The sequence below is a fragment of the Chroicocephalus ridibundus genome, chromosome Z, assembly GCF_963924245.1.
Source record: "Chroicocephalus ridibundus chromosome Z, bChrRid1.1, whole genome shotgun sequence".
Classification (NCBI taxonomy): Eukaryota; Metazoa; Chordata; class Aves; order Charadriiformes; family Laridae; genus Chroicocephalus; species Chroicocephalus ridibundus.
This window is the reverse complement of record NC_086316.1, coordinates 49,300,558-49,326,889: the sequence shown is the minus strand read 5'-3', so window position 1 is coordinate 49,326,889 and position 26,332 is coordinate 49,300,558. Positions and strand designations below refer to the sequence as shown.

The window sequence follows — 26,332 nt, the reverse complement described above, 5'->3', positions numbered from 1 at the left end:
AAAGAACCATTGTTTTTCTTGATTAACGAGTTTGAACACACAAATGTAAACACTGCATGCAGTTCCCCTTCTTTCGCAGTAATTTCCCAAGTAGTAGACACTTGGTAACAAGTACCTAGGTAACTAGGTAACAATAGGATATCCTTAAGTCTCTAGGATTTCTTATATACTCATGCTACCAATGCCTTTCAACACCAGCTCTACCACAAAGCATTTTTGCACAAGTTACTTTGAAGTTTTACAATTACCATGGCCATACTCATTCCACTAAGAAATTTTCTCTCAGCATGAAGATTCTCCATTTTACAAAGTCAAACTCTGGCTCCACAGATGACTGTGGAAGTGACTTTTGAATTAAATGGGAGCAGGATTCAGCTGCCTCAGTTCAGTTTCACGACTTTATCTGCCCAGCTGGATTACTGCGGGATAAAGAAAAACAGTATAAAAAGGGGTGAGGGCAAGACAGTCTCTCTGCACCTTCTCTTACTCTTGTGTGCATTTTTAGCTAACATATCCTGCAATAACGTTTACAGGGGAAGCCAAGGAATGAGGACACCTCATATTACAGAGGCAACTAAAAAGAAAACCCAGCAAAAGTACCAGCCCCTTGCTAAGCACATCTGCCTGAAGCAAAGCCAAGTTTCATAGTGTGCCTGTATGTTTTAAGTAGGTATGTCATGCCAATTTCCAATGGGGAGGGGGGCCGGGAGAGAAGACAAGAAAATATTTATTTTTTTTTAAATAATATATATGGACACAGCTGCAAATAATAGTCACATCAAAAGGAAGAAAGAAAGGGGACATTAATAAACACCCAAACCAGTCAGGCCAGTCATCGATGGATGGTGAAAAATTTGATAAATTTTTAAATCTTTCATAAAAAGTTAAGTTTTAACAATCTAATACTAAACCCAAAATTTCTCTCAATCTGAAAGCAACCAACATCAGCCTGTATTTCACTGTACAGCATTACCATTAAAAAACATCTGGAAGACTTGGAACCAAAACGCTATAGCTACAAATTGTCTAGGAAAAACAATATATGACACAAAACAGTCTAAAAATTTTCACAGAATATGCTCCGCCATAAGGGTTGCCACACATGCAGATTTTTACTGAAAAACTCTGAGAATAGGTGTTCCATTTCTTTGTGCATGTAGAATCATTCAAAAATTTCTGCCTTGTACGTTAAATCAAATTTCCCAAAACTATAGTCATCCAAGTTCTACACCATTTTTTTGGTTTTCATAGCCTGTCCTGCATAAATTTAATCTCACACTCAGAATATAAAAAAAGGATTTCTCACACCAAGTAGGTAAGGCATGATTTTAACCTGGCAATTTAAACATCTGTTTAAAGTTTCTGTGTTTACGTGGCACAGTACTGAGGCTCTCCCTTAAAATTCACTTGCGTTCTGCTCCCACCTTTCATCAGCCAAATTCAGCCAAAAGCTTATTTCAACAAGAAACTGACTGAGCCAGGTGAGAAGCAAGAAGAGACAGAAGACTCTCAGAGACAACTCTTTAATTTATTGCAAGTATTCTCTTGTTACCTAACACAGAAACACAAAATCAAAAATCGGGGGCAGATTTATCTTCACTCCCAAATACATGGAATTGTACCTTACAAACACAGATTTGTAGTTCTATACAACTCCATGTTATTCCCTCAAATTAATTGATCTTTCTTTAATGTAAGGGGACTCTCAAGATTCAGCATCATGTGCCTTCTTCAGGGATCAGTCTTCCAAATCTCAAGGGCAGCTTTTCATATACAGTTAATCACTTAAACATGACAGGCAGAAAGAAAAAACATAAGTAAGAATTATGTATACCAGAAAAGAGGATGAGAAGGATTTGGATTTGTTTTCTTGAAATAGTTGGAAAACTCCTTTTCAGACAGGAAATACTTTCATTCCCTAGAAAGTGATTTTGAGCATCAAGTACAGGATAGAAACAATCCAGGGCTGAAATCTACTGACTTATCAGGAAGGGAAAAAAGAAAGAAAAATGGAAGTTTTTCTTGAACATCATTAAGATGCTGTCACATTTGCATCTATTTCCCAACCACTTCCTGGGACAGCAGTGGATCTAAATTCATATCTTATAGATGTGAAATCTCAGCACATTCCAGTTTCTCCATGTTTTTATTTAACTTATCTTTTTTTTCTCTTTATAAAACCTCCCAAAAAGTCTTTAGTTCTCTAGCAACAGATTTATCCTCTGTTCCTTTTACAGACCCCAAGTTTTCCTGTACCAAGTGTGAGAGTCTTTTTTGTAAGTTGTAATGGGAAATACCAATACTTAAGATTCAGAGCCATAACCCATAAGCACTGTGTGGCTTATAAACCAAAGCAGCCTAAGGAAATCTGCAAAATCACAAAGAAGGAAAAATTAGGTTTCTCTTGTGATCTCTGTCAATGCATTGGAAAATCCCATACAAAAATCTGATAGGTGGTGAAACCTAGTGGCCATAGAACTCATTATTCCTTCTCTGGCAGTAGCCAAAAACAGATGTCAGGAGAAAACCGTAAGAACAAGGAAGCATACAGTGAGCTTCACACATTGTCTCACTGAAAACTGCAATAATATTTTAAAAGGCAAAATTTAAGCATTTAATCATTTATCATCTACGGTGACTGCTATGCCCCTTGGTCACCTTTCCTGATACCAACTTCTCTCATCGCTTTCTGAAAATGAGCAAGCTTGTGAAATTCACAGCCATCAGTTGCCTCCCATGAAGTGCAGTTATTTGTTAGATTTATAAAAACATACCCATGATGTAACACACAGTTTTTTTCTTTGTGTTACAGTATTACAATTGCAAAACCTAAATCAGCATCTAGGTACTACACAGTGACTAAATGGCTACCTGTTTTGGAAAAGCTTTCATGAATAGATGAACCATGCCATGAATCAAATCAACAATTTAAACTCTAAGTATTTCAGTAATAAAAGATACATTTAAATCATAATCATCCCCAAACAACTTCCAGGAAGTCAGGCATTCCAAAAGGCGCCAGCTAGGTACAAAATGAAATGTGATGCAGAGTTTTCCCTCTCTGAAAATTTAGCAATAATACATTACTTTTGTCCTGTTAATATCAGACTATTAGAGAGGAAGGAGGGGGGAAGGAAGAGACCCAAAAAAAATAGATTTCAGAAAGAGGTTAAAGGGTGGAAAAAGGCTAAGAAAAAGTATTAAACTAATTCTAAGTCTTACATTAAAAACAAACTGCTTTAGATCTTAGTTATCAACACTATTTTACATATTTTATAGAAATTAATCAGTACTGTAAATTCCCAAATGGTGTATTGTGAAAAGAAAGTTAAGGGCGATTGTTGATAGAATCTCTTTTCTAAGGCAAGGCAAGGGGAAAAGAGAGACTGACAGAAATTGTAAAACAAAGGCTTTAGGCCTGCAAACACTTAGGCAAGTATGCAGCTTCATGCATGTGCCTGGGAGGGTTTTACTGCTATGTTCAAGAATTTGTAGTTTCAGGACCTAAGGTGTTGGGATTTTTGTTGGTTTTAAGTTAAAAGAAACCTGATGTTTCAAAGCAAACTATGTGACACGCAAGTTTTCAATAAGCTAATAATCTTTACAAAATTGATACATTTTTGACAAATTTCTCAAAACAAGTAAAAAATACAAGCCTTTTAAAATTGCTGGGAAGGGTTGAAGGGGAAGAGGGGGCTGCTAATTTTTCAAAATAACATCCAGGTGTTAAAAGTACAGTTCTCATTGTACTCAAACTGCTGTCCACAACAGCTCGTAACCTCAGTAAAGGCAATTCAGACTCCCATTTTACAGAAGCTTAAATATCAGAAAGCAGGATTAGTCACATACACAGCATGAACTTGCCCATTTTATGTAGGAGGCAGTGTTGTCACTGACATCACACACAGCTGTTAACAGCTTTGACCTTTTCCAAAGCACCATAATAAATGTGAAGCTTTTTGTGAGGAAAAAAACAAACCTTAAAAACTTGAAATTACAACACCTATCTAAAACAAAGCAGGTGAAAGAATCTGCTTCAATTACAACAAAATAAAATGACAAACAAAATCTTGTTCAAAAAAAAACTTTTTGCAAGAGGATCTCCTCATGACACTTATCTCACATCTGCTTAAGAAAAGTGAATTTGCACTACTTGATTTTGCTGTGGAATCGTTTTCCCGTCTTGGTCCTAGGAACATGTTATCTCACTGTTATGTCAGGTGTTTTTTACAGCAGATAGAAATATGGGAGACATAGGAGAGGTGGCCTCTGTGCTGGTAGATGCAGAGGCAAATGTAGGAACCAGTTGCTGCTCTGCAATTTGGGAAGAGTATTTAGTTTTTGCCAGGCAATTGACAAGTCTTCAGGTTTATGTGAAGCGACAGTTTGCAGTACTCCAGCCCATCCAAGTCCTACTGTTGCCAGTAATCTGAAAAATACACCATGATTCTTAACAATGCTGCTCCTTGGCTACCGTGCTGTGGAAGGCACATTAGATGTCTCTGACACGGCGTAACAAGTACCAGGAGCAGCACTGGAAGGACTACAATTTTATGTCCTGCAGATTCAGGACCAAAAAATTCGTTTTACTTCCTTGGATCTGGAAGATACTCTTTTGCAGTAGAAAAAAGCAAGCAGTTTTTTAATTTTTTTTATTTTTTTTTTTTAAGACTTGACAGCAACCAAGAACATCTCAATTTTAGATTTTGACCAAACTCAGATTGATTGTATGAGAATCACAGAATGTGTTGGGTTGGAAGGGACCCTTAAAGGTCATCTAGTCCAAACCCCTGCAGTAAGCAGGGACATCTTTAACTAGATCAGATTGCTCAGTTAAGAAGTGAGAAGTTAACAATAAAAACACTCACTGTTAGAAATAAGAGTCTGCACTGTTTTTATGAAGTCAGGACTGTTTCCAAGCTATGAATTTCTGTAGTAAAATAAACAGTTGGTTCAGCTTCAGTATGGATCAGTTCCTCTGTAGAGAGTGTTAAAGTAGTAGTTTTGGTATACAACTGTCAAAACCATGAGAAGCTGGCCTCTTCTGTTTATCCATAGAGACCAACATTTAAAGAAAAATTCAACAGTTTACATCCAGTTAAATCTATCGCAGACATACCAAATCAATAGTGCCGTCACATTTTAATTACATGTCCACCGTCAACCAAAGTGTGGTAAAAGCCTACTGTGTAACGAGGCCTGTAGCAGAGGGAATTCCCCGCATCAGGCGAGCAGAGCTCAGCTCCCACATCACTGACAGACTGCGGTGTACTCCCCATCACCAGTAAGCCATTCAGTTGATGAACAGTGTTATCACTGTGCCAAGTGGAGGCTCTTAAAACAGCGCATCAACGTAAGCAGCATGTCTTCAAGTATCACTGCAGTCATCTTCATCTCTGGCATCAGAGAGTTTTGTCTCTGGAGACAGGAGATAAAAACGCTTGTTCTTTTTGGTCAAATACTGTACAAGAAAAGACATTGTCAGGTCATTTTCCTTCTTCCCCTGCAAATATGAAACTCAAGTAGTTTGATTAATTTATTTGGGGGTTTTTAAGATCATCAATGACAAAACCAATTAGACAATTTAAATGCCGTGATACAAAACCAAACCAACAAAGGCAGAAATTCAAAGATGTACTTCAAACACAAACAGAAGGAACAGAGTTGCATGGATATTGCATATATATGAAAGAGTAAGCCTAGCTTTGGCGTGACCACTTTAGACAGTTTCTCTTTAAACCTCTCACTTAGTTGTGCAGCGACGTTCCCTGGAGTACTACTGTATCCCTTGCATACTGGTAACCTTGTAAGCATTCAAAAAAAAAGGAGGAATTCAGTGCTCTTCGGAATTGTACAAACCCTAGAAATACAAAACAGTCAGCTCCCTTTAGTGACCTTCCTTATCCACTGAGTAAAATATGCCACTTCAAGGAAAACAAGATGTATCATTGAAAAAAAATGCAGAAAAAAGCTTTTCAAATATTACATTTTTCTTTTTAAGTGAAAAGCAAAGCATCCCATTATCCTTATTACAAATCTGTATGGTTCCTAGTTGGTAGATAACGTTTTGTCAGATAATGCAAAACTTTTCCCCAGTTCTGCAATTTCCTTTGGATCTTAAAAATCAATACTACAGTGTCCTGTAGCTCCCAATCAAGCTTACAAATCAGTGAAATTTACTAAGAGCAAGTAGAGTTCTACAGCAAGTTAAAAATTCTTGTACAAAAGCACAAGTGTCACAGCCAAGACACTTCAGCAGCAGTGTCAATGCAATATTTATGTATTCAAGAGCTCTGAGAATGTGTTGTGTTTTGGTTTGCTTTAACATGGTATCTCATCTTACTGTGAGCTGTCACTGAAACTCTCACTTTTTCTTCCCCTCTCAGCCATGCATTCCCACCTCTCCTGCCTGCACTGGCTGACGCTGTAGCTCTAGAGCAAGTCAGTTCAGCCCAGGGATCCAGCACAAAATGAACTTCTCAGTTTTGGAGTCAGAAGTGGTAGGAGAGGCTTGGAAGTTGTTTTCTGTTGAATCAGGGCGCTGGCCCAGCTCACACCAATGTCACATGGAAAACTGCAGCTGCACACAGACAGGAGGGGAGATGAGCCATCCGTTTGGGCAGCAGGCTGCGTCCAGATCTATTAAAGCACATCATATAACTGTACTTTAGTAAGTTGTTTGTTGTCTGTATGAATTTAATTGTATTCACCATAGCTCTGAGAATAAAAGTCTGGCAACTGGGACAGCAGTCCTTGAGAAAGAAGAAGAGGAGAACAAACTAAGTAAGGTGCCGAGCAACTACAGAAGAACTTACCTTCAGCCTTAATTAAGGCACAGTAAGATTAGCCACACAGGAGTTCAGCTTGGTAGATAAGCTCACCAGCTGCAAATCCACTTTCTGAAGCTACAGATCTTGTTTTATAGATGTTTAAAAGGGATCATGTTCTTTTTTGCTATAAACTTCACACAGGAAATAATGACATAACAGCAGCATGTTAAAGGGAGTGGTATAAACAAGACCTCTTGTAAGGATCCACTACCATTTAAAGCTTCTCAAGCACTCAGAGCTCACAATAAGAACAGATGCTCTTCAGATTCTTCCCCAAGAACTACGCTGTGTGTGCAACTGCAGGATAACACATACCAGCAAAGGGAAAATAAAACTCCTCTGTGTCCTCAACTAGTGCACAGAGACCAAGATAAACAGAAATGCCACATTATTGCTGGTTTAGAAGCTGAGAATAGGGACAGTATGGAATGGAAAAATTCACAAAGGCACTTCACCTACCACATGCTGTGTACAGTTCCTTGGCCACACTTTACACAAAGAGGAAAGAGGGGAAAACTGCAACCACATGAGATCACAGGAGCACACAGAGCAGAAGACACACAGCAGATGCACCTTGTCCAGTGCACTTGCAGCGGTCAGAGATGACCACAAATCACAATTAACTACATCACCCTTTAACTGAATTCTATTTCAGGATGTAATCCAAATAACATGTCAAACATATTTATTACTAGGAACTTGTTGAAAGTCAAATAGCTACAGCCATGCTGTTAGAACAGACAGCTGGAGTCCCCCTTCATGTCCCTGTTGATTTTAGTGTGCCACAAGTTTGAAAGCTTCTTGAGATATATCTAAAATCTCCACTCTTTCACTGCTCCATGACTGGAAGACTTGCTATCAATTTAGAATGTAAATGAGTTGAGAAACAAAAATTACTTAAGCTACACAATGCTCAAACAATCATCTGCATTGCCAAGTTGCACCCAAGTTACTTTAAGTGCTAACCCTCTGAAGACAAGTTTGAATGTCAATCACATTACAATTCAAGCTCTATAGTAAGTTTTGTAATTGCTCACATCTCATTGCACAGAAGTCACCAGGTATTTGGCCTTCATCTTGGATCAACTGGTTTCCATTTCTGGCAAAGTTTTTCAAGAAAAAAAATGGGATAAGCAGTCAATGGCATGCAAAGTTCACAGAATCCAAATTCTCACCAGCTACTTTTGAATAATCCCATCCAAGCCCGGACATTGTTATCTCAGTGAGAAACCCAAGAATTGAAACTTCAGCACTTCTCTTCATATGAGCAAAGATATTTACCAGCCAGGCCAAGTTACAGGCATTAAGAAGACAAGTCAAGTCAGGAGGCAACATTCAGACAAACATCATAAACTGAGAAAAAAATACCTATGTCTTCAAAGCAAGATTTAGTTACTAAAAAACCCACAATCTGTATGACAAGCTCAACTACAAATCTTAAAGTGTTTCTCCCATCTTTAGCAGATCAATAGCAGAATAGATGAGGGGAGGGCAGTGGATGTTGTCTACCTTGATGTCAGCAAGGTGTTCAACACGGTCTCCCGCAGCATCCTCATAGCGAAGCTTAGGAAAAGTGGGTTAGATGAACGGACAGTAGGGTGGATAGAAAACTGGTTGAAAGACAGAGCTCAGAGGGTAGTGATTAGGGGCACAGAGTCTAGTTGGAGGTCAATGAGAAGCAGTGTTTCCCAGGGGTCAGTACTGGGTCCAGTCCTCTTCAACATAGTCATCAATGACCTGGATGAGGGGACAGAGTGCACCCTCAGCAAGTTTGCCGATGAGACAAAGCTGTGGGGGGTGGCTGACACACTGTAAGGCTGTGCTGCCATACAGAGAGACCTGGACAGGCTGGAGAGTTGGGCGGAGAGGAACCTTAGGAAATTCAAAAAGGGCAAGTGTAGGGTGCTGCACCTGGGGAGGAATAACCCCATGAATCAGTACAGGTTGGGGGCTGACCTGCTGGAGAGCAGCTCAGCTGAAAGAGACCTGTGAGTCCTGGTGGACAACGGGATGACCATGAGCCAGCAATGTGCCCTTGTGGCCAAAAAGGCCAATGGCATCCTGGGGTGCATCAAGAAGAATGTGGCAATGTTTATTAATGAATGTTTATTAAAATGTTCAGTCATCTCTAGATACCAAAAGACAAAGATAGCTGAGATGTTAATAAAGAAACCAGTCTTTTTAGCGACAGGAGTGCCACTGGCAGCAGGAAGGATGGCGTTAATTCTTGAGATAAAAATCTCCTTCCTTCTCAGAGTAAGAATTAACAGGAATACTCTGAGATTTGCACAGGGTAGGCCAGTATTAGAGGTGCCAAACTTTGTTCATATATTAAGTCCACCAGCAAACAGAAGTTTCACTACTTGTTAGACAATATTAACATTCCAACAAACATCAGTGCTTTCAAGAACCGGCGAGAGGTCAGAAGAAAAGAAATCAGGTGTGCCTGATCTATCAAAGTAGCTTGGATGTCAGCAGGCTCACCCAGATCAACCAAAGGAAGAGCACTGGAGCATAACTGCTCGCCTCTGCTATGCTCAGCGTGGTGTACTGGGTCACTCAGTTTTCTGGGTCTCAAATTTCCATTTTTAGGTTGGAGTGCTTCTTCCTTTCACCACCTTGAACATGCTCTGCTTTATTTACAGAGTAGAAACTATTGCCAGCTTGTTGTGGTTTGGGCCAGACTGGCCACCAAAATGAACAACAGATGCTCTCCCCTCACCTCTCTCTCCAAGGACACAGCTAAACACTAACCACCTCAACAGTCCGCGCTTTGAGCAATACTAATGCCTTGATGCCCCCATAGTTGTAAAGTACTGGAATTTACATCAGTGGGAAAGTAACAAAACCAGTTGCCTAACTGACCTGCAGTTCAACCTCTCTTTAGACTTGTAAGGAGACCTGCTGACAGGTTCTCCTACCTGATATTTGTGCCAATCCCAAGTCAGATCTCTTCAAATGCTGCTTTTACCTAAGAAAAGATGGACTTCCAGCTCTTGTTATGTTACCATAAGCCACTGGACAGTACCACATATCTCAGAGAACACTTCTTCCCTACATCACTCCTTTACACAGAGCACTGGGATAACCCCACAAACCCACTCATATGTTCAGAGCACCCTGCACAGACAAGTGGAAAGCAAAGCAAACGCAAGTAAGTTACTGTTACCAAATGCTTATCAACATATTGGAAAGTAGCAGAACACCCAAAAACTCCCTTGCGGGGATCCAGTGCTTCCTAACCCCTGGTTTTCAAATCAGATTGACAACACATTTCCAAGAGGGCTTCTCCAAGCAACTGCGAAAGTATCCTACCACAGTTTCAGGTCTGCACACTTAACTGTTCAGTCGTGAAAGGTACCTGGACAAGTAATTTGCAGTAAGACTTCCAGAAGACAGCATGGGCATCGCGCTTATACTCACAACAGAAAAATGAACTATTTCAAATTTTCCAGAAGTAAGGTCACTTAGACTACTTATTCATGCTGCTGCATAAGTCTGTATTAATTTTCCTTCTGACTTAAAAGTCCTTTAAAATCTGTACATTTTGGACCATGTGATCTTGTACTAAAGGAACAAACAAACGTGCAAGGACAGCATTAAATATACTTAAAGTAGACAGGGTCCTTGTTAACTTTGCTTCAATAAAAAGCTTCTTAAACACGGTTTTCTTTTTGTTCCTTTGAGAAAATGGAGAAGCAGTTTGCATTTACAGCTTAGTTCCTGCTTCCAAAATACCCCTTTAACTTTTTTTTATTATTATTTTTATGGTGGATATAAATGGCACCAAATTGTCAAATCACAGCTATTTTCTATGCTACCTATACAAATAGGTCTGATTTCTGGCAAGCCATAAAACAATTATGGCTGAATTCCTGTAGCCCTTTGATATCCCGGCCTGCCTGTAGGGCTTCAAAGCCATGTTAGGGCAATGCTAAAAATCTAATTTCCAGAAGACACAGAGGGAAAATAAAGCATTTCAATTCCCACACGTTCAAACATGAACACACCAAAATCTTAGCACTGGGATGATTACGTTTGAAAGGAAAGTGACTTAGAACAAACACGAAGAAATAAGATAACAGAAGGCAGAGATACAGACAGCTTGAGAAAGTAGGGAGGGACCACACTACACCTGCCTCTGATTCCCCAATACTCACCACAAGTTGGGAAGCACATTTTCCTGCTTAAGCATTCAGCTTCCACCCACTCTGGTGGGTGTGCTGGTAGGAAATAATCATAAATAGTAAAGGGAAACGGTGAAACTGCCTAAGCATGCAGAGGAAGCAAAGGTATTATCTTCTCTTTAAGGCACTGAGATTGCCTCAGAGAGACAAGGGGACAACCCTTTTAAATAGCTTTTGCCTCTTCAGTGCCCTGGAATTTAAGGGAGATGAAACTGAACAAATTGAAGACTAATGAGACTCTATTTCTTTGCATGAGAGAAACTTCCATGTTGGTCAAGGACAACATTATCAGAGTAATACAATTTGCATTGCCTGAAAGACACAAAAAATCCAAAACAACATTAAACTCTTTGTTTATTTTAAGTGCCTGCTGTTTTCTACTGGAAGACTAAAAAAAATTCCCAGTAATTCCTATTCTAATTACCTACAGTAATTCCCACAAATATACATACACATAGAGTCAACATTAAATTACAATTATGGACCCTCTATTCTAGAGTTACAATTTGTATAAATGAACCACATGCCCACATGTCACATTTTTTCTCCTTACAGAATGAAATCCCAGGCTCTAAAGGTACCACATAAAATTAGCATCACCCTAAAAAAAAAAACCAAACAAATCTGTGATTTAATTTTAAATCCTTCCTTTTAAAAATAGGCATCAACCTGGTGACACCTAGCAAGATATCTGGCAAGAAAAGAATCAGTCAATAAAACGAAAATCAAAAAAGGAAGACTAACCTTTAATTCATGCCTTTTCCTGATTCCCCCTTCCCCTTTCTTTTGCGGCACTTTTGAACACACTTCCCATAGTCATTTCAGTTTTTGCATAATTTTCTGAAGTCCACTATTCTTAACTTTGGCAAGGAAAACTTGCAAAAACCCTTTTAGTCCCAAAGCCAGCATAGCTGGAAGGCATTTTGTACTTACTGTACCCCTAATTTGCAGTTAAACCGTTGGGCCCCCACACTGGCTTTGTGAAAACTCTTATATAACTGGCCTCTAAACCATTTCTATAAGATTAATGTGCAGTAGAACAGACTGCGTAGAAAGTATGAAAGAAAACAACCTCCTAGGGAAAGCAGGAGGAAGAAGCCTTATCTTCAGCGCCTGACTGCATGCCAGTCTTAACCACCCTTAGCTTGCTTTGGTGTTTTTCACACAAAGATACAGATGCCGGTATTCTTTTATTGAATAGTTTTATTTTCACATAAAGAATGCTCAGAAATTTTCTGAGTTTAGATTAAGTGACTGAAGCCTCAAGGCAAACACACTGATCTAATCACTGCATTGGATTCCAAAATCACTTATTGCTAAAGTAAAAAAAAAAAGTTGTTATGCCTCTAGAACTACAATACCTATAAACACATTTACAGATTACATGTTAGCTGTATAGCTTAACTTAATATTTACATATCAAATGCATCATTAAAAATGTATTAAAAACCCAGAAGTGAGTTTAGATTTTAGTCAAGAAGTCACTATTATCTAGACTTCAGGACAGACCACAGAGGAAGAAACTAAAACCAAAATGTAAAGTTTTCCATTGTCTAGACACACAAATAGACAACTTCCCAGATTTAAGCTACTCAAACACAAAAAAGAAACAAAAACCATTTAAATATTCCACCTGAAACACAGATAATTTTGACAGTACCCTTAAAATGTCAATCTACAAGTAGTTTATTAGTATTTTACCTCCTATAAAATTGCACTTTAGGCATTAAGACAAATGTAAGGAAATATCCCTGCAGGCTAAGATTAGTAGACTAATACAACTAAACTTTTGTTACAAAACCTGCAAAATGTGCAGTGGTTGCTTAACTTTGCCTTTATTGTATCAAAAATTCAAGCAAGTAACCTAATGTAAATCTGCTTCATAGAAACCAGTTTGTTTCTATGTAGTTTCCAGGCAACAGCAAGGATAATGAAAATAAAAATCATTCCCAGTTTATCTGACAACCTTTTGTCAAATATTAACTTTTATTGTCATGTATACTCAATGGAGACATTTGTAGCTGAAAAATAAACTTTCCAGTGTGGGATCACTCTACATTTAACAATAAAGCCTGAAGGAAATACTAAAATAATTGATGAATAAATGATGATGACCATTTTAAGAACAGCCCTTGATGAAGTGCAACATCCAACAGACACTTTCAGTTTTCTAAAGTCCAGGCATTTAAAACACAGTAGGTGCAACATATCATCTCAACTTAAAATGTTGGACAGTACAGAATCCACACAAAAAAGCTGCTCCATGTCTATGAAACAGTCAATATTTGTAAAAAGTGTGTGTATGGTGCACACATGCACATGCGTAGTTTGGACTGTGGTGGGTTTCTGAAGTTTACCCTCCCATTAAAATCATTTGGTCATTGCTCCTATTAGGTTTGAGCTACAGAAGTGCTGTAACTGGATTCACACACAACCACCTGCCTGCCCAGGTCCAGCTTGAAGACCACAGGTCGCCACCGCTTTTCTGGAGTGATCTCCGACTCACCTCAGCAGTGAAGCAGGTTCTACTTCAGGGCATCCCTGTACAATTCATTAATTTCATTATCATCTCCACTGCATTACCTACAGTCAGGGCAACTCGTGGCATGCCCAGACACCCACTGGAAAAGCAGTGTGAGGATGGCAGAGCAATGCCTGCAGAAGCAAACTGAAGTGTTTTACTGTTGCTGGGCGACCTTATTTGATTTAGGTTCAAGGGCTGGTCTTGGTGTATTTGCACAAGACTTCCAAAGGCACCCAAAGAACTTGGATGGAGTTGCTTCACAGCAATTTACACACAAATACGTTACAGCATTTGTCACAGTCATTTTTAAGTAGTTTCCTTTATTAAAAAAAAAAAACAATGCTAGGGAAGCATTATAGACAAGACAGCACTAAAGAATAATATAAGCAAACATCCTTATAAGAAACACAGAGCCTGATTGAAAGGCTGCTACCTCCCCAGACTTACAGAGACAAGACAGACAAGGCTAAGACTGCAAGATAAAGAATACATTTATGTGTTCTAGTTGCCTTTTTATTCAGGAAGTGAATGCACTGGTTCTCATGTTAAGACCAATCACAAAAAAAATAATTATAGTCTGAGAAGACAAACTTACCTTAAGTATCCTTAATTCTTCAGATAATAAGGATGTGTAATTGTATTACTGTATTGCTGCTTCTGTTAATCTGACTGCAATGAAGTACTGACTAGACTATATGTTATGGGTAAAATACTTTTTGCTGAGAAGACATCACAGCAATATTCTGCAGAATTGGGCTAGAATGTGGCTGAACCGAAAGGGCAAAAGAAGCCTCACCAAATTTAAGGAGTTGGACTTTCTGTCCTGGAGTATTTGCTAGATACAAAGGGCAGCGTTTACAATACTCACAGAAAGCACACACTTACTTAAAAGACACTTTAGACGAATTAGTGACAGCCAGGCAAAGAAATAAGAACTTGGGTGTCAAAAAGCTTTAACAGCACAGGAATTATACCACAGACGAGAGCAGATCTTTGCGTTTCTAAGAGGCATAACTGTAACAGCAGCAGCATCAGAACAAATAAGGAACCTTCACATATTACAGATGAATTCACAAGAACAGTATTTTCTGACTCCAGTGTAGCATATAAATAAATTTATTTTAAGATTGTATTTCAAATGAAAGGCTAAGCAAAACAGTATACTTACAAAACACACCTTTTGGGTTTTTTTCTCTCAAAACGTTAAGTATATGCTTTCTAGATATTACTCTCATTATTGGATTCTGTCTTTATTCCTTCCTGTGGCTCATTGTTTTTGAGACAACTGAAGTTTACCTGTTGGGGTGGTTTTGTTTGTTTTGCGTAAGGCCAGTTAAATATACTAGTACAACTGTACTTCCATCCAGCTACAGAACTAAGGGAACAGTTTGCATAAATATTTTTGCATTCGGACTTCAAATGCACCAAAAACTCCTTCTACAGCTTTCCTCCCCATTTCCTGAAGACTCTGATACAGATCTCACACGTGGTTATCCACTGGCAGCACGTATGCACCTCCATCTCCTCGCCGGCCCATCCATCAGAGAGCAGGGGAGCTCTGGAGCATGGGCTCTGGAGCATTGCACATCCTCGGTCAGTGGCCAGTGAAACAAAACCCCAAGCCCTGGGAGACTGCAGGATGTGGCAAGTGAGCACACACCATGTGCGGGTCCTGGACCCCAAGCAGTACCTCCAGCTTCTAAGGGGTCCCCTAATGAAAGACAGCAACTAGATATTGGATGGGCATTGGATCTGTCTAAAAAGAACAAATCCATGCTTATTAGTGTCTACTTATTTCCCCAAGTAGAAATTTACCTTCTCACAGAGGCAAAACACCACAACTCTGGCTCAAAAAAAAACTGGAAGGGCATGCCATTCCTTTAAAAGTGAAAGCTCTTCAGCTTTGTATGTTTAGGGATATTTAAATAAATACTTTGGAATAGTTCTAACAAAGTCATTTTCATTAAGGTATTTTTAGATAAACAGACTTGAGACTGATTTCTGTCCCACTATATGATTATACACGTTTTGATATACTTTACTCTTTCACACAGTTTTGTCTTTCCTTATGGTACTATTAAATCATTTTGATTTAACAGCAAGCACGTTCTGAAATATGGTGTGTCCCCAGGTTGGGCAAGCAAACAAAAAGAAAAAAAAAAAACAACAAAAGAAACAAGAAACACCATTAAAAAAAATCATCAGGCAGTATCCTGGTTAAAAAACCTGCCCTTAAATATTATGCCAGACCTGTGCATCTCCACATTCACAGAGCACACAAGATTTCAAACTCAATTCACCTCTCACCTGCTTTTCAGTAAATGGCTTTACTATATGCTTCAATAAAATATTCACTTGGAATTTGAATTATGTAAGATGAAAGGTGCAAATATTTCTTTCTGTTAATTACAAAGCCTGGTACTGGATGCAAGAGCAATTCAAATGCTACTTCCCTGTTTAATACTTATCTATCAAAATTCCTCAAGAAAACTTCTGTCCTCCGCTACCAGAAAGGCTGCTGTGAGTAACAGTAAACATTTTTGGACCTGCCCTGTTTCCCCCCTCTACACATGATGGAAAATGCCACGGTTGCTGGCCTCCAGCTCACAACTTCAAGTAGTTCTGTCTCAGTTGAATCTCAGCATTATTCCTTTCTGAATCATTTGCCCTTTAAAGTCAGCACATGAAAGGTAAAATAACGTCTCCCTCTAAGTAAACAAAAAAAGGCCTTGATTTCCCTTACAAGCCTACAAGTGCAGAAGACTTTGTCAACCCTTGTTTCAAGATATAAGTTATGTTTACGTTACTTGCATCTAGAATGAGGAAAATGATTAGTGTCTCATTGCATTGAGCAGAGTTTTTCTGTACGAACTTCGGAACAGCACAAATACTAAATTCAGACTTACCACAAACCACTCAGTATCCTAACAGTAATCCGCAAAATCAATCCACCTCACATTTATTGTTCAGCTCTGCTTTTTTTTTTTTTGTTATGTGTAATAATGCAGTTTGCACTATAATCTCTGCCATCATAACCATCTGAAAACAGAAATACCTATCTTGGTATTTACCCTCATGAGAAAGATTTCATATGAAAAATACACACATCATATTGCATGGGCATATGTTTTTATGTTGAATTATGGACAAGTTACTGAAACCATAAAAAGGCAATTCAAATGCACCAATCACTGAGAATAGGTCTGAACTGTACTTAAAAAAATTTAGATTTGATCTATTATTTACAAGACATTACAGCTGTTGAGACCTCTGTCACTATAGCGTGCCACAGATTTTAAAAATCAAACTCATCCAGCACAGCTGGGCTCATTCGGGGAGCTCAAAGAAACAAACCTGAACACCTCAAGGGAGCCAGAGCCAGCATAGGAGCTCGGCATGGGATTAACGGCATTATAAACCCTCGTAGCTGGCAAGCAAGGCAGAGAGTTAAACATTGATGCTCTGCCAAGGAGCACCATCACAAGGACACTGATGAGATAAACTCTCCCATGACCGACTGCCTAGCAGTAACGGTCTCGCACGCTAATATTGCTTAAGTTAAATGGCACACCAGAAAGAATTTAACAATTTTAACTTTTTAACAGGTACTGAACAACAGCACTGTACAGTGTTTTAAGTTATTTTCTACACAATATTGGTGTTTTAGCTGTATACTTTAATAGTAGGCAGGATAATACAATTAATTTCAAAACAAATGCCCACACAGAGATTTAAGTAAGCATACAAGTATTTTAAATACCAGTCTGTTCCTCCTCCCCTTTCTGTACTAGAAAGCACAGCAAAAAGTCAAGTCACACAAAAAGCAAACAACATTTGCAGTTAGAAGTGAAGTGTTTTGTGACAAGATGAGAAACTGTAATTTTCATGCAAATATACAGAAGTGCTAGAATTTGACTGTTCCTTTGTTTTCATATATGCCTATCAATCACTACCGGGAAGGCAAGAAACAGAATGATCACCCATTAACTAAATTCTGCTGGTTTAAGAGTGCATGTGTCCATCATAAGAATCCCACAAAAATTAATGCAGTCAAACTGCAACAGCCTACAGACTTAATTCTTAAATTAGTTTTAATTCCTAAAACCTTTAGAAATTAATCTGTGCTTTCCTCACCTATCGCAAGCATTATCAACAGGCTTTACAGGCTGCAACTATCAAGTTGTCAGTCTTTTCCACAGATTCTACCAGAACAAAGGACTGAATAACCCTCTCCAACATTTCTCCCACAAACCTGAATTTAAACAAAAAACCCACCAAACTCAACACACCAAAAAACAACCCTAACCATACTGCACAGCATTGTTACAAGAACAGACTTCATACGTTGAACAGTACTACAAAAAATAACACAAATCTAATTTCCAAGATTTTACAGCTAACTAATATAGCACTGAAAAATCTTAACAGACATAATTGTTCCTGAAGTTCAGATTCTCTAACCTGTGACAGTAAATACGTGGTTTAAAGATTTCTTACATATCTATTTTTCTAAGGATAAAAACTGCACAAAAGTAAATAGAGTAACAACTGTAAACAGCAAACAACCCAGCTGTTTTCATTTTCTCAAATAAGTGCTAACAAATCTAACTGTCTACTGATTTAAACATTTTGAGGTATCTTCTCCTATATCTTACTTAAAGAAATGATAGAGCTGATCTTAGACAAAACAATCTGTTTTTCTGTACTTCAAGTGAGTATTATTCTACAGCTACCCAAAAATCTTGTGTACAATAGCCCCAAAACTACATTTCATTCCCTACCATCTAAAATCCAGAAGACTTACAGTCACAGAGTATTAATACTGTAGCTTTACAAAGACATAACCATAGCTTCTTAAAACTAAAAATACTGTATTAGGAATTAAACGCTTTTCAAAGTAACTTAATGTGAAAAAAATAACCTAGGTTAATCTTTGAAAAGTTCAGAAATAAGAATCAAAACGGACTGGCAGCTCTGACAGAAATCAGTATTTGCCCATGCTGGCAGGGGGAGGGAATCTAGCCGAAACTAGACATCCCACACAGGACAATGAAAAGAGCACGCATTGAACACACAAACCACACAATTAAACCACACCAGAAAACGTGCACGTAAACTTTAAAAACCGAGTTTGTGTCACTGGAGGATGTAGCAGCCGTGTTAATTCACATGTCTTGTCACGCTGAGGTACTACAGACTGCACAGTCACTAGGTATCTTGAGCAAGCCTGAGAGCCCATTGTCAAACCGGTCTGCGTTTACCTTCGAGTTGAATGCAATGCAAGTCTTTTCAGACAGCAAACCACTTCTGATGGAAACGGATCATCAGAGTTGTATACTCATAAAACAGATGTATACCACCCAATCTAGGAATCAAGTCCTTATACATATACTGTATACTTCTAAATAAAGCATAAGCATTGACGTGGAATGTGATCATTTTTAGAGGCATATCAGGGAGGGGAAATTATTTATTAGAAACAGGTTTTCCTATACAGGTAGCATCTTACCATCAAATCCACCAATTATTTACTGATTGCACTCATGTATAGATGAAACTCGATAGCTTCCCTATATTCAAACTCTTCTAATTCTCTTTGAAAAAATAAAGCTGTGAGATACCCTTTTGATTTGCATCGGGCTGAATTAAAAAGTGCACTTGAAAACATGTACATACTCTCAAAGCCATTCAGCCTCTTCTTAAAGTAGTAGAAACATGAAGTCTCAAGATTTTCCTATTAAACAAACAAAATTCTTCCCTAGACATCAGAAGCTTCATTGGCCACAGCTGAAATCCACTGATGAGCCAATGCCCCACCATGCCCAATACCACAACTGTTTTGCAACTAAAATACCAACACCTGCCCTAAAATGTGCAATATACAACCTCTATCTGTAAGATTGATGGAAAAAGAAACTCCCATATGACTATCATACCTGGACGGCTAGGCTTGGGCAAAATTTAAGAGGGGAAAAAACCCAAAACAGACCTACAATCAACTTAAATTCTTACAAGTGTAGCTAAATATCCAGCAGAAAACTGGCTGCCTTTTTGTTGATCTTTACCATCTGCCTGCCCTGGTTGGTACAAAGGGAAAAGTCAGGTCATCTGGCAAGAATCTTCGTGTGGGTCCCTATCATCAGGCCACTCAATTTACTGTAAATAACAGAGAGTTAAGTCTCTCACTGACTTTAAATGGAGCAGGGAGAGACTAATATTTATTTTACACTTAGTATTTTAAAAAATATCACCAAAAGAAAAAAAATTAAGCAGGAACAGTGACTGAGATAGTATTGGTTGGTCATTTTCTCCAAAATTTAAAAGACAACATTCCAGCTACTAAAAGCAGCAGCACTTGCATTGTGGTCAACACATTAATAAAATGGGGCTGGGAAGTGAAGCAAGGATCAAGGTTCTCTTTCCCTTCCCCTAATGTACCTCCTAACATAGTAAAATATTTGAAAAGCAAATTTAAAAAAAAAAACCTAAAAAAAAAAAATCACAAAGTAACCAGGGGAAAACTACATCACTTTTCCTAACCAAAGTTCATTCTAAGACATTTCATTGACTTTCTTGGACAGCATATTATCAATAAATACTTTTAGGGAGCTTCATGAAGCATTTTTAGAGACAAAATATAGATCACTAGAGACTGTTTTAAAATACAGTGTGAGATGTGCTTTCACAAGAGGATTAAGCTGTCACTGTAAAAAATTTTGTCTAAATTAAACATTCCTTTAAAGCAGCAGACCAAAGTGTCTCCACAGATGAGCCTATCCACATCTTGAAACTGCACCGACCTGTCCATCACAAGTTGAGCAACTGGTGCAGTCAGCTTCGTTCAGGTTTTGTACAATTAATCCAAATGCACAGAAGCAGAATTTGATTGGCATTTTTTTTTATTTCAAGCTAGTGGATAGGGCACAAAAAGCCATGAGGTTTATTTTTTTAAAATCAAAAATGCATTTCCCCTTTGTAAATAAAATTACGCATCCTGTATTATGGTTTATCTACAGACAACGTTTTACCAGGAAGAGCTTACAGGCAAACTGAAGGATGCTCTAAACGCCATTTCCACTCTGCAACTACACTGCTGAGCACTGAGGATGGAAGAGACAGAACCGGCTGCCGCTCACACCGCGTGTGTCACCACGCACCATGACGTGCCAGAACTGAAGTCTGTCCATGGGTTTGTGTGGGTTTATGGGGCAGCCCCTTCCACCAGCAACGGCACACCCCATACCGCTGCTGCCCTTCACGCCATGCTTCCTGTGCCAAAAGATTCTTCCCTTGCCATGGCCCAAAATACCCTGGCCTCTGGGACAAAGTTACCTAAGAAAACAAACAATAAAAAAAACACACCAGCAATAACAGGGACTCATTTTTTAGAGTTTCTTCCTCCTTACTGGACTTCTACAACACAGTGGATTTAGAAGAGGATGTTTTCTACCTTTCCTAAGGAAGACCATTCAAAAAAATTGCCTGGTTGAGTTGTGGGAACAAAACTGGAAAAGCTTCCATTTGAGAAGAGAAAGAATGTGTCTAGTAGGAAGAAATCATCAGCACCTTTTACAGTAGCTAAGTCTATTTCAAAATGTTATGTTCCACTAAATTCTCATTCTGGACTAAGGGACAACTTTAACAAAAACAACCAATACTGGAAACATGAATTTTCTGGAAGAATTTTACAATTTGGTCCATCCTATAGCAGAATAACAAGCAGCTCCACTTCTATCACTTTCCCATATCGTTGTAAAACTTCTGGAACTACAAGATGCAGTAAGCATGGTTCCCCTCAGCTCCACAGAGGAAAGCAGCGCCTCCCTCTTTATAAGCTACAACATTCCAGAGAGTCCAAACTGTCATTTTCATATTGACTAAGTTATTAGCACAGAAATATTAGTGCAGGGGTTTTTTTGAAAGAAAAACGTAGTTTATCAAAATGCACCACTGATTTATAGGAACTTATCCACTCAGGTCACACTAGTTCCAATGTAGTTTTTGACACGTACTTGTTGAAACATCAACGGTCATCGAAACACAACAGATGCATTTCCTTATCCAACTGAAATACCATAAGACAAATAGTACACTGGACTACTATTCCGAAGTACCAACATTCATCAGGTAATAAGAGGAAGAAAGTATTTCTACACTGCTTTGCATCCAAAGTAGTAATGAGACACATTATCAGTCGAGAGCAACAGCTCCTCTTTGGGAGACAGTATCGCAGCAGATCAAAGTTAGCCATAATCTGGTGACAAACCTTGTTCCACAGACATGGTTTATAACACTGGACTTTTACACACAGCACTATTTTCTTCACATGAATAATGAAAGGTAAGCAACACATGCTTTGAAATAAGGCTAGAATCTTAGCCATTCTCCATGTTTTCTCAACCAATTTACATCAGCATCACAGAATATAAGAGACTTGAAAACAGCGGTATTTGTAATTGTGTGATGATTTCAGCAAGCTTTTGTCTTGCAAATGCCACTCAAAAATTAGTGTGGGCACGAGTCTACTTTCTTTAACCTGACAAGGAGTCCGGTAGCCATCCCCCTCACCCACCCCCATGAAACTACTCATGAAGTCATCAGGAGCAGGCCATTAAATGGGAGAGAGTACAGGGAACCAGTCACTGCGAATGCCGGTATGCTCTACCACGCAAGGACAAACTGAAGCATTCAGTCACAATGAGGCAAACAGAAAACAATAAACTCGCTGCCAAGCTCAAGTTTTTAAGGCAAAACACAGTGAAAGATAAGATAAAGGAGACTATTTTATTAGGTCACTCTAGCTTATTGGTACTCTGTTCCCTGTTAGTCAACATCACCTTCCCATCCTATCTACACAAACAACCTGCTCTGCACTCCACTGACTGAACACCATTCCTAGCTGTGTTTCCACCTTAAAACTGACGCAACTTCGAGGTACAGGACCCTGCTTGCTCTGCAACAACTATTAGTAGAGCAAATACTTGGGCACACCTTTGCAAACTCTGCACTGACCTCTAGTATTTTCAAAATCCCTAGCATAGCCAGAACAGATAAGCAAAACCAGAGGTGTAGCCAGCAAACTGAGTTTATCCAGCTATTCTCATAAACATGCAAAGCAAATGCACTGAAAATAATTCATCTCCCTTGCCCTCCTTGACGTTTGGAATGACTACGCTCCTAATAAAAAGTGATCTAGCAACAGAAACACATTATGAGCTAATAACACCTACGATAGCCTGTTCATTTACTATTTTCAAATTGATCCATGAGCTCTGCAGATGGACTTAATGAATTAAAACTTTTCCTAGCAAGCACACGTGTTAGCGCAGCCATTCACAGCATGAATCCAGAGACAAAAAGATCACTTACCAGACAGCTAAGCGTTATAATGGACAGTCACTATACTAGTACTTGCTTTTGATTAATATTGTACACCTACTTCAGCTTGCTAAACCCATGGTTTAGTATTAGCTTGAGAGCTTAGCAAGTATCTCCAAGTGGTAAGTTATCTTATACTAAAATAGTAAAGTATATAACTTCAGAGGAAGTGACGGAAAATGGTTTGACTAGCCCTACAAGCAATTGTATCATTCCCGATATGCAACACTTAAGATACCACCCTGAAGACTATCTGAGGTCACATCAAACTAACAGCACTGATTCACAGAGCCAAAAAAAGCCTAGAATATTTTTGTCAAAAATTTCAACTGTATTTGTAAATTAGAAAGACAAACAAAATGCTCCCATTTACAAGGCACACATCACCACCACTCTTTTAAACACTTTTGTACAGCAGAAAACGTGCTGTAATTCGTACATGGATCACTCTCAGCAGCGCAATACTTGTGTTTCCCACTGTGATTTCAGGGGGCTGAAATTTCTTCAGCATCTATTTTCCACTCATTGCTGTAGTTTTAGGAGGCTAAGCAAAGCCCAGAAGCGAATGGAGCTTTTGCCATCGGAGCTTACGCTCTGCTGGATGGGAGCGGCTGCGGCGTTCTCCTACAATCCAAGTCATGTGCCATCACAGTATGACATGTCCCCTCCCGGGCTATATAAGCTGGCATCTTTCCCAGCAGTTGCCACATCATGAAAATGATGCATACAAATAAAACCCCAAAATAAACACTTTAAAACAATGGCTTAAATGACTGCATAACTAAACTCAGCAGCTGGAGACACAGAGCATTCCCAGCAGCAAACTACACATCTTTCATTTGCAAAAGTCCTAAAATATATTCTTATAGCATGCTCCACATCACACCTAGCAACCCTCAAGTTTGGGCTGCAGAGTCATGTACCCTGGGGCCAGACAACAAGGAGTAAATAAACCAAAGACAGCAGATAATAAAAGCAAAGCACGTCACAAACACCTCCTATGCAGACAGAGCTTCAAAGTATTAAATGTACTTTCTACCCCTGATTTCAATACATCATCTAATTTGCTGAAAATGGATAATGCTATCTCACCTATTTAGACTAATCAGACCTGTTCTCAGGTGTTTCTCTGCCAAACTATTTAGACTGACCTGGAGTCACATTTTTCTGTACAAGAAATAGAAAAAAAAAACAGGAGGAAAACTCTACAGTGCAATGTGGGCAATTTAATTCAGAAATACTGCAGTATTGCATATGATCTACCTAAAACTGTTTGTGTAATACTGTGCTGGTTTACAGTAGATTTAAAAAATTATCAACTCTACGATAATAAAAGGGAATTAGTAGCTTATACTTCAGAAGATAATCTCAGCAGCTGAAATACTGCAATTCTTAGCTTGGTATCTTCAAACTGAGAAACACTAAACCAAAATATATGTTTTTATCTTACCACAAAAAAAAGCTTTTTTTATCTCAACACTGAAAATTTTCATGTTTTTTGCTCCCTGAACATTCATTTTTTTCCGCACCTAGCTCTGAACAGTCAGGATTTATGATTATATTGTTTTAAGGCACTGCAGGAGTTCTAGATGCCAATAAAGATTACAGATCAAATGAAAGATAACTACTAACCATTGTGTCTGCATAGATAAATAAACCTGCTCACTTCTTCTGTTTGTACTGTTACCTCTACTAATCCAACTACAATAATACGGACAGTAAGTGCTCTGGAATCAGATCTGAAAACAAAAGGTTTCTTATACCTCTTCCCAGCCCAACTTATGTGGGTACAGATGCACCGCACACACACACAGCCTTTTCCAGAAGTTTACATGTACTCAGGAGAGGCTGAAGCCCTGACGATGAACTAGAGAACGAAGCAGAAAGCAAAGTGCTGGGGGAGTCAAAACGCCCAGTACCAGCCTGGGAGCAGGAACACGTTTCCAGGCATCCCTGACGCAGTCATTTCGTACACGGGGAGAAAGCAAGACCAGCCAGAAGCAAAGCCACACGTGGGCAGCCACCTCCGGTGCACAACCATCCCGACACAGAGGTCAGTCCCGTGCCACCGACAAGCGAGACGCCGGGAGGAGCCGGTACACCGAGCCCCGGCCTTGCCACGGTGGGCAGCCGCGAATGGAGACCCCCACGGCGGCCAGTCCGGTAGAAGGACAGGGGCAGAAAGGAGCCTCCCCCCGACCCCTGGGCAGCCCCGATGCGGGCGGGAGAAGAGCCACCGGCAGCCCACTGCCGCACCGGCGGCCGCTTTTGTTCTCCGCGGGGACCGGCACAGCCCCGTCGGCAGCGCTCGGCTTCGCGATGCGGGGGGAACCCGCTACCGGCCCACCGGCCAGGACCCCGGTGCCGTCGGGGCAGCCCGCGGCGGGCCCTGCTTACCTCTTTTCGGCCGCGGAAAGCTCTCATGCAGGTGAAAGACGACTTTCTCCACGAAGTGCTGGATGTTGCTGTGCTCGGGCCCTCTGACAAACACCATCCAGTCGTGGGTGAAGCCCTCAATGGTGGGTTTCTTCCTGACCTGGGCTCGGTGCCCCAGCTCCAGCTTCACCTGCACGGCGCACTGCGGGGGGGAGAGGCGGTGAGCGCCCGAGGAAGCGGGGCCGGGCGGGCGGACGAGGGGGGAAACCGGCCCCACCGCAGGCGGAGGAGGGGTGGGGGAACACGGACAAAACGGCACCGGACGCCGGGAGAGAGGAACAAAACCAGAGAGGTACCGCCGCGACCCCGCAACAAAAAACCGGCCCGGCAGGCAAGGGCGAGAGAGAGCTCCCGCTGCCAGCGGGAGGATGCGGGGAGGCGCGGTGCCGCCCGGCGGGCGCGGGCAGCCGGGGACCGCTGTCAGGGGAGGCACCGTTCCCCCTTCCCGGTGCCCCCGGTGCGGCGGCAGGGACACGGCTGAGGCGACACCCGCCGCCCTCCCTCCGGCCGCCTGCGCGCTCTGTGCCGCCGCCGTGAGCGGCGGGCAGGCAGGGCAAGAGAAACGCCCCGGCAGCGAGCAGCGGCGGTACTCACCGAGCTGGCCATGCCTGGGGGCGCCGGATCCGCCGGGGCGCTCGCTCCCTCCCTCCCGTCCCCCGCCCCCACGCTAATTCATGGAGGAGGCAGCGGGCGCGCACGGGAACGGCGGTCGGTCGGCGGACATCCTCTGCCTCGCTGCTCCCGCTGTCCGCCTCCCCCCTTCTTCTCCTCTTCCCCGCCCTCACACCACACCGAGCCCGCCGGCCACCCCCGGCCTCCCCGCTCTGCCCCAGCCCCGCCGGCTGGACGAGCGCCCGCCGCGCATGCGCGCCGCCGGCCGGGGCTGACACCGAGACACAGACATAACAGTGCGCGGAGGGGGGCGCGGGGGGGGGGAGGGGGCGGCCAGCCAATGGCGAGCGGCGGCGCGGCCGCGA

At 40.7% G+C, this 26,332-nt stretch overlaps 1 protein-coding gene across 1 annotated transcript in view; it reads right to left on the bottom strand.

The window, feature by feature from the left end:
• Positions 1-26,100, bottom strand: part of MLLT3 (MLLT3 super elongation complex subunit) — a 130,496-nt gene extending 104,396 nt beyond the window's left edge. Inside the window, exons 1-2 of the mRNA XM_063320973.1 lie at positions 25,950-26,100; positions 25,317-25,497 (exon numbers count right to left, since the gene is read on the bottom strand). Of these exons, the coding sequence (XP_063177043.1) occupies positions 25,317-25,497; positions 25,950-25,961 (193 nt within the window). The 5' untranslated portion in view covers positions 25,962-26,100. The remainder of the gene's footprint in view (positions 1-25,316; positions 25,498-25,949) is intronic.
• Positions 26,101-26,332: the final 232 nt, after the last annotated feature.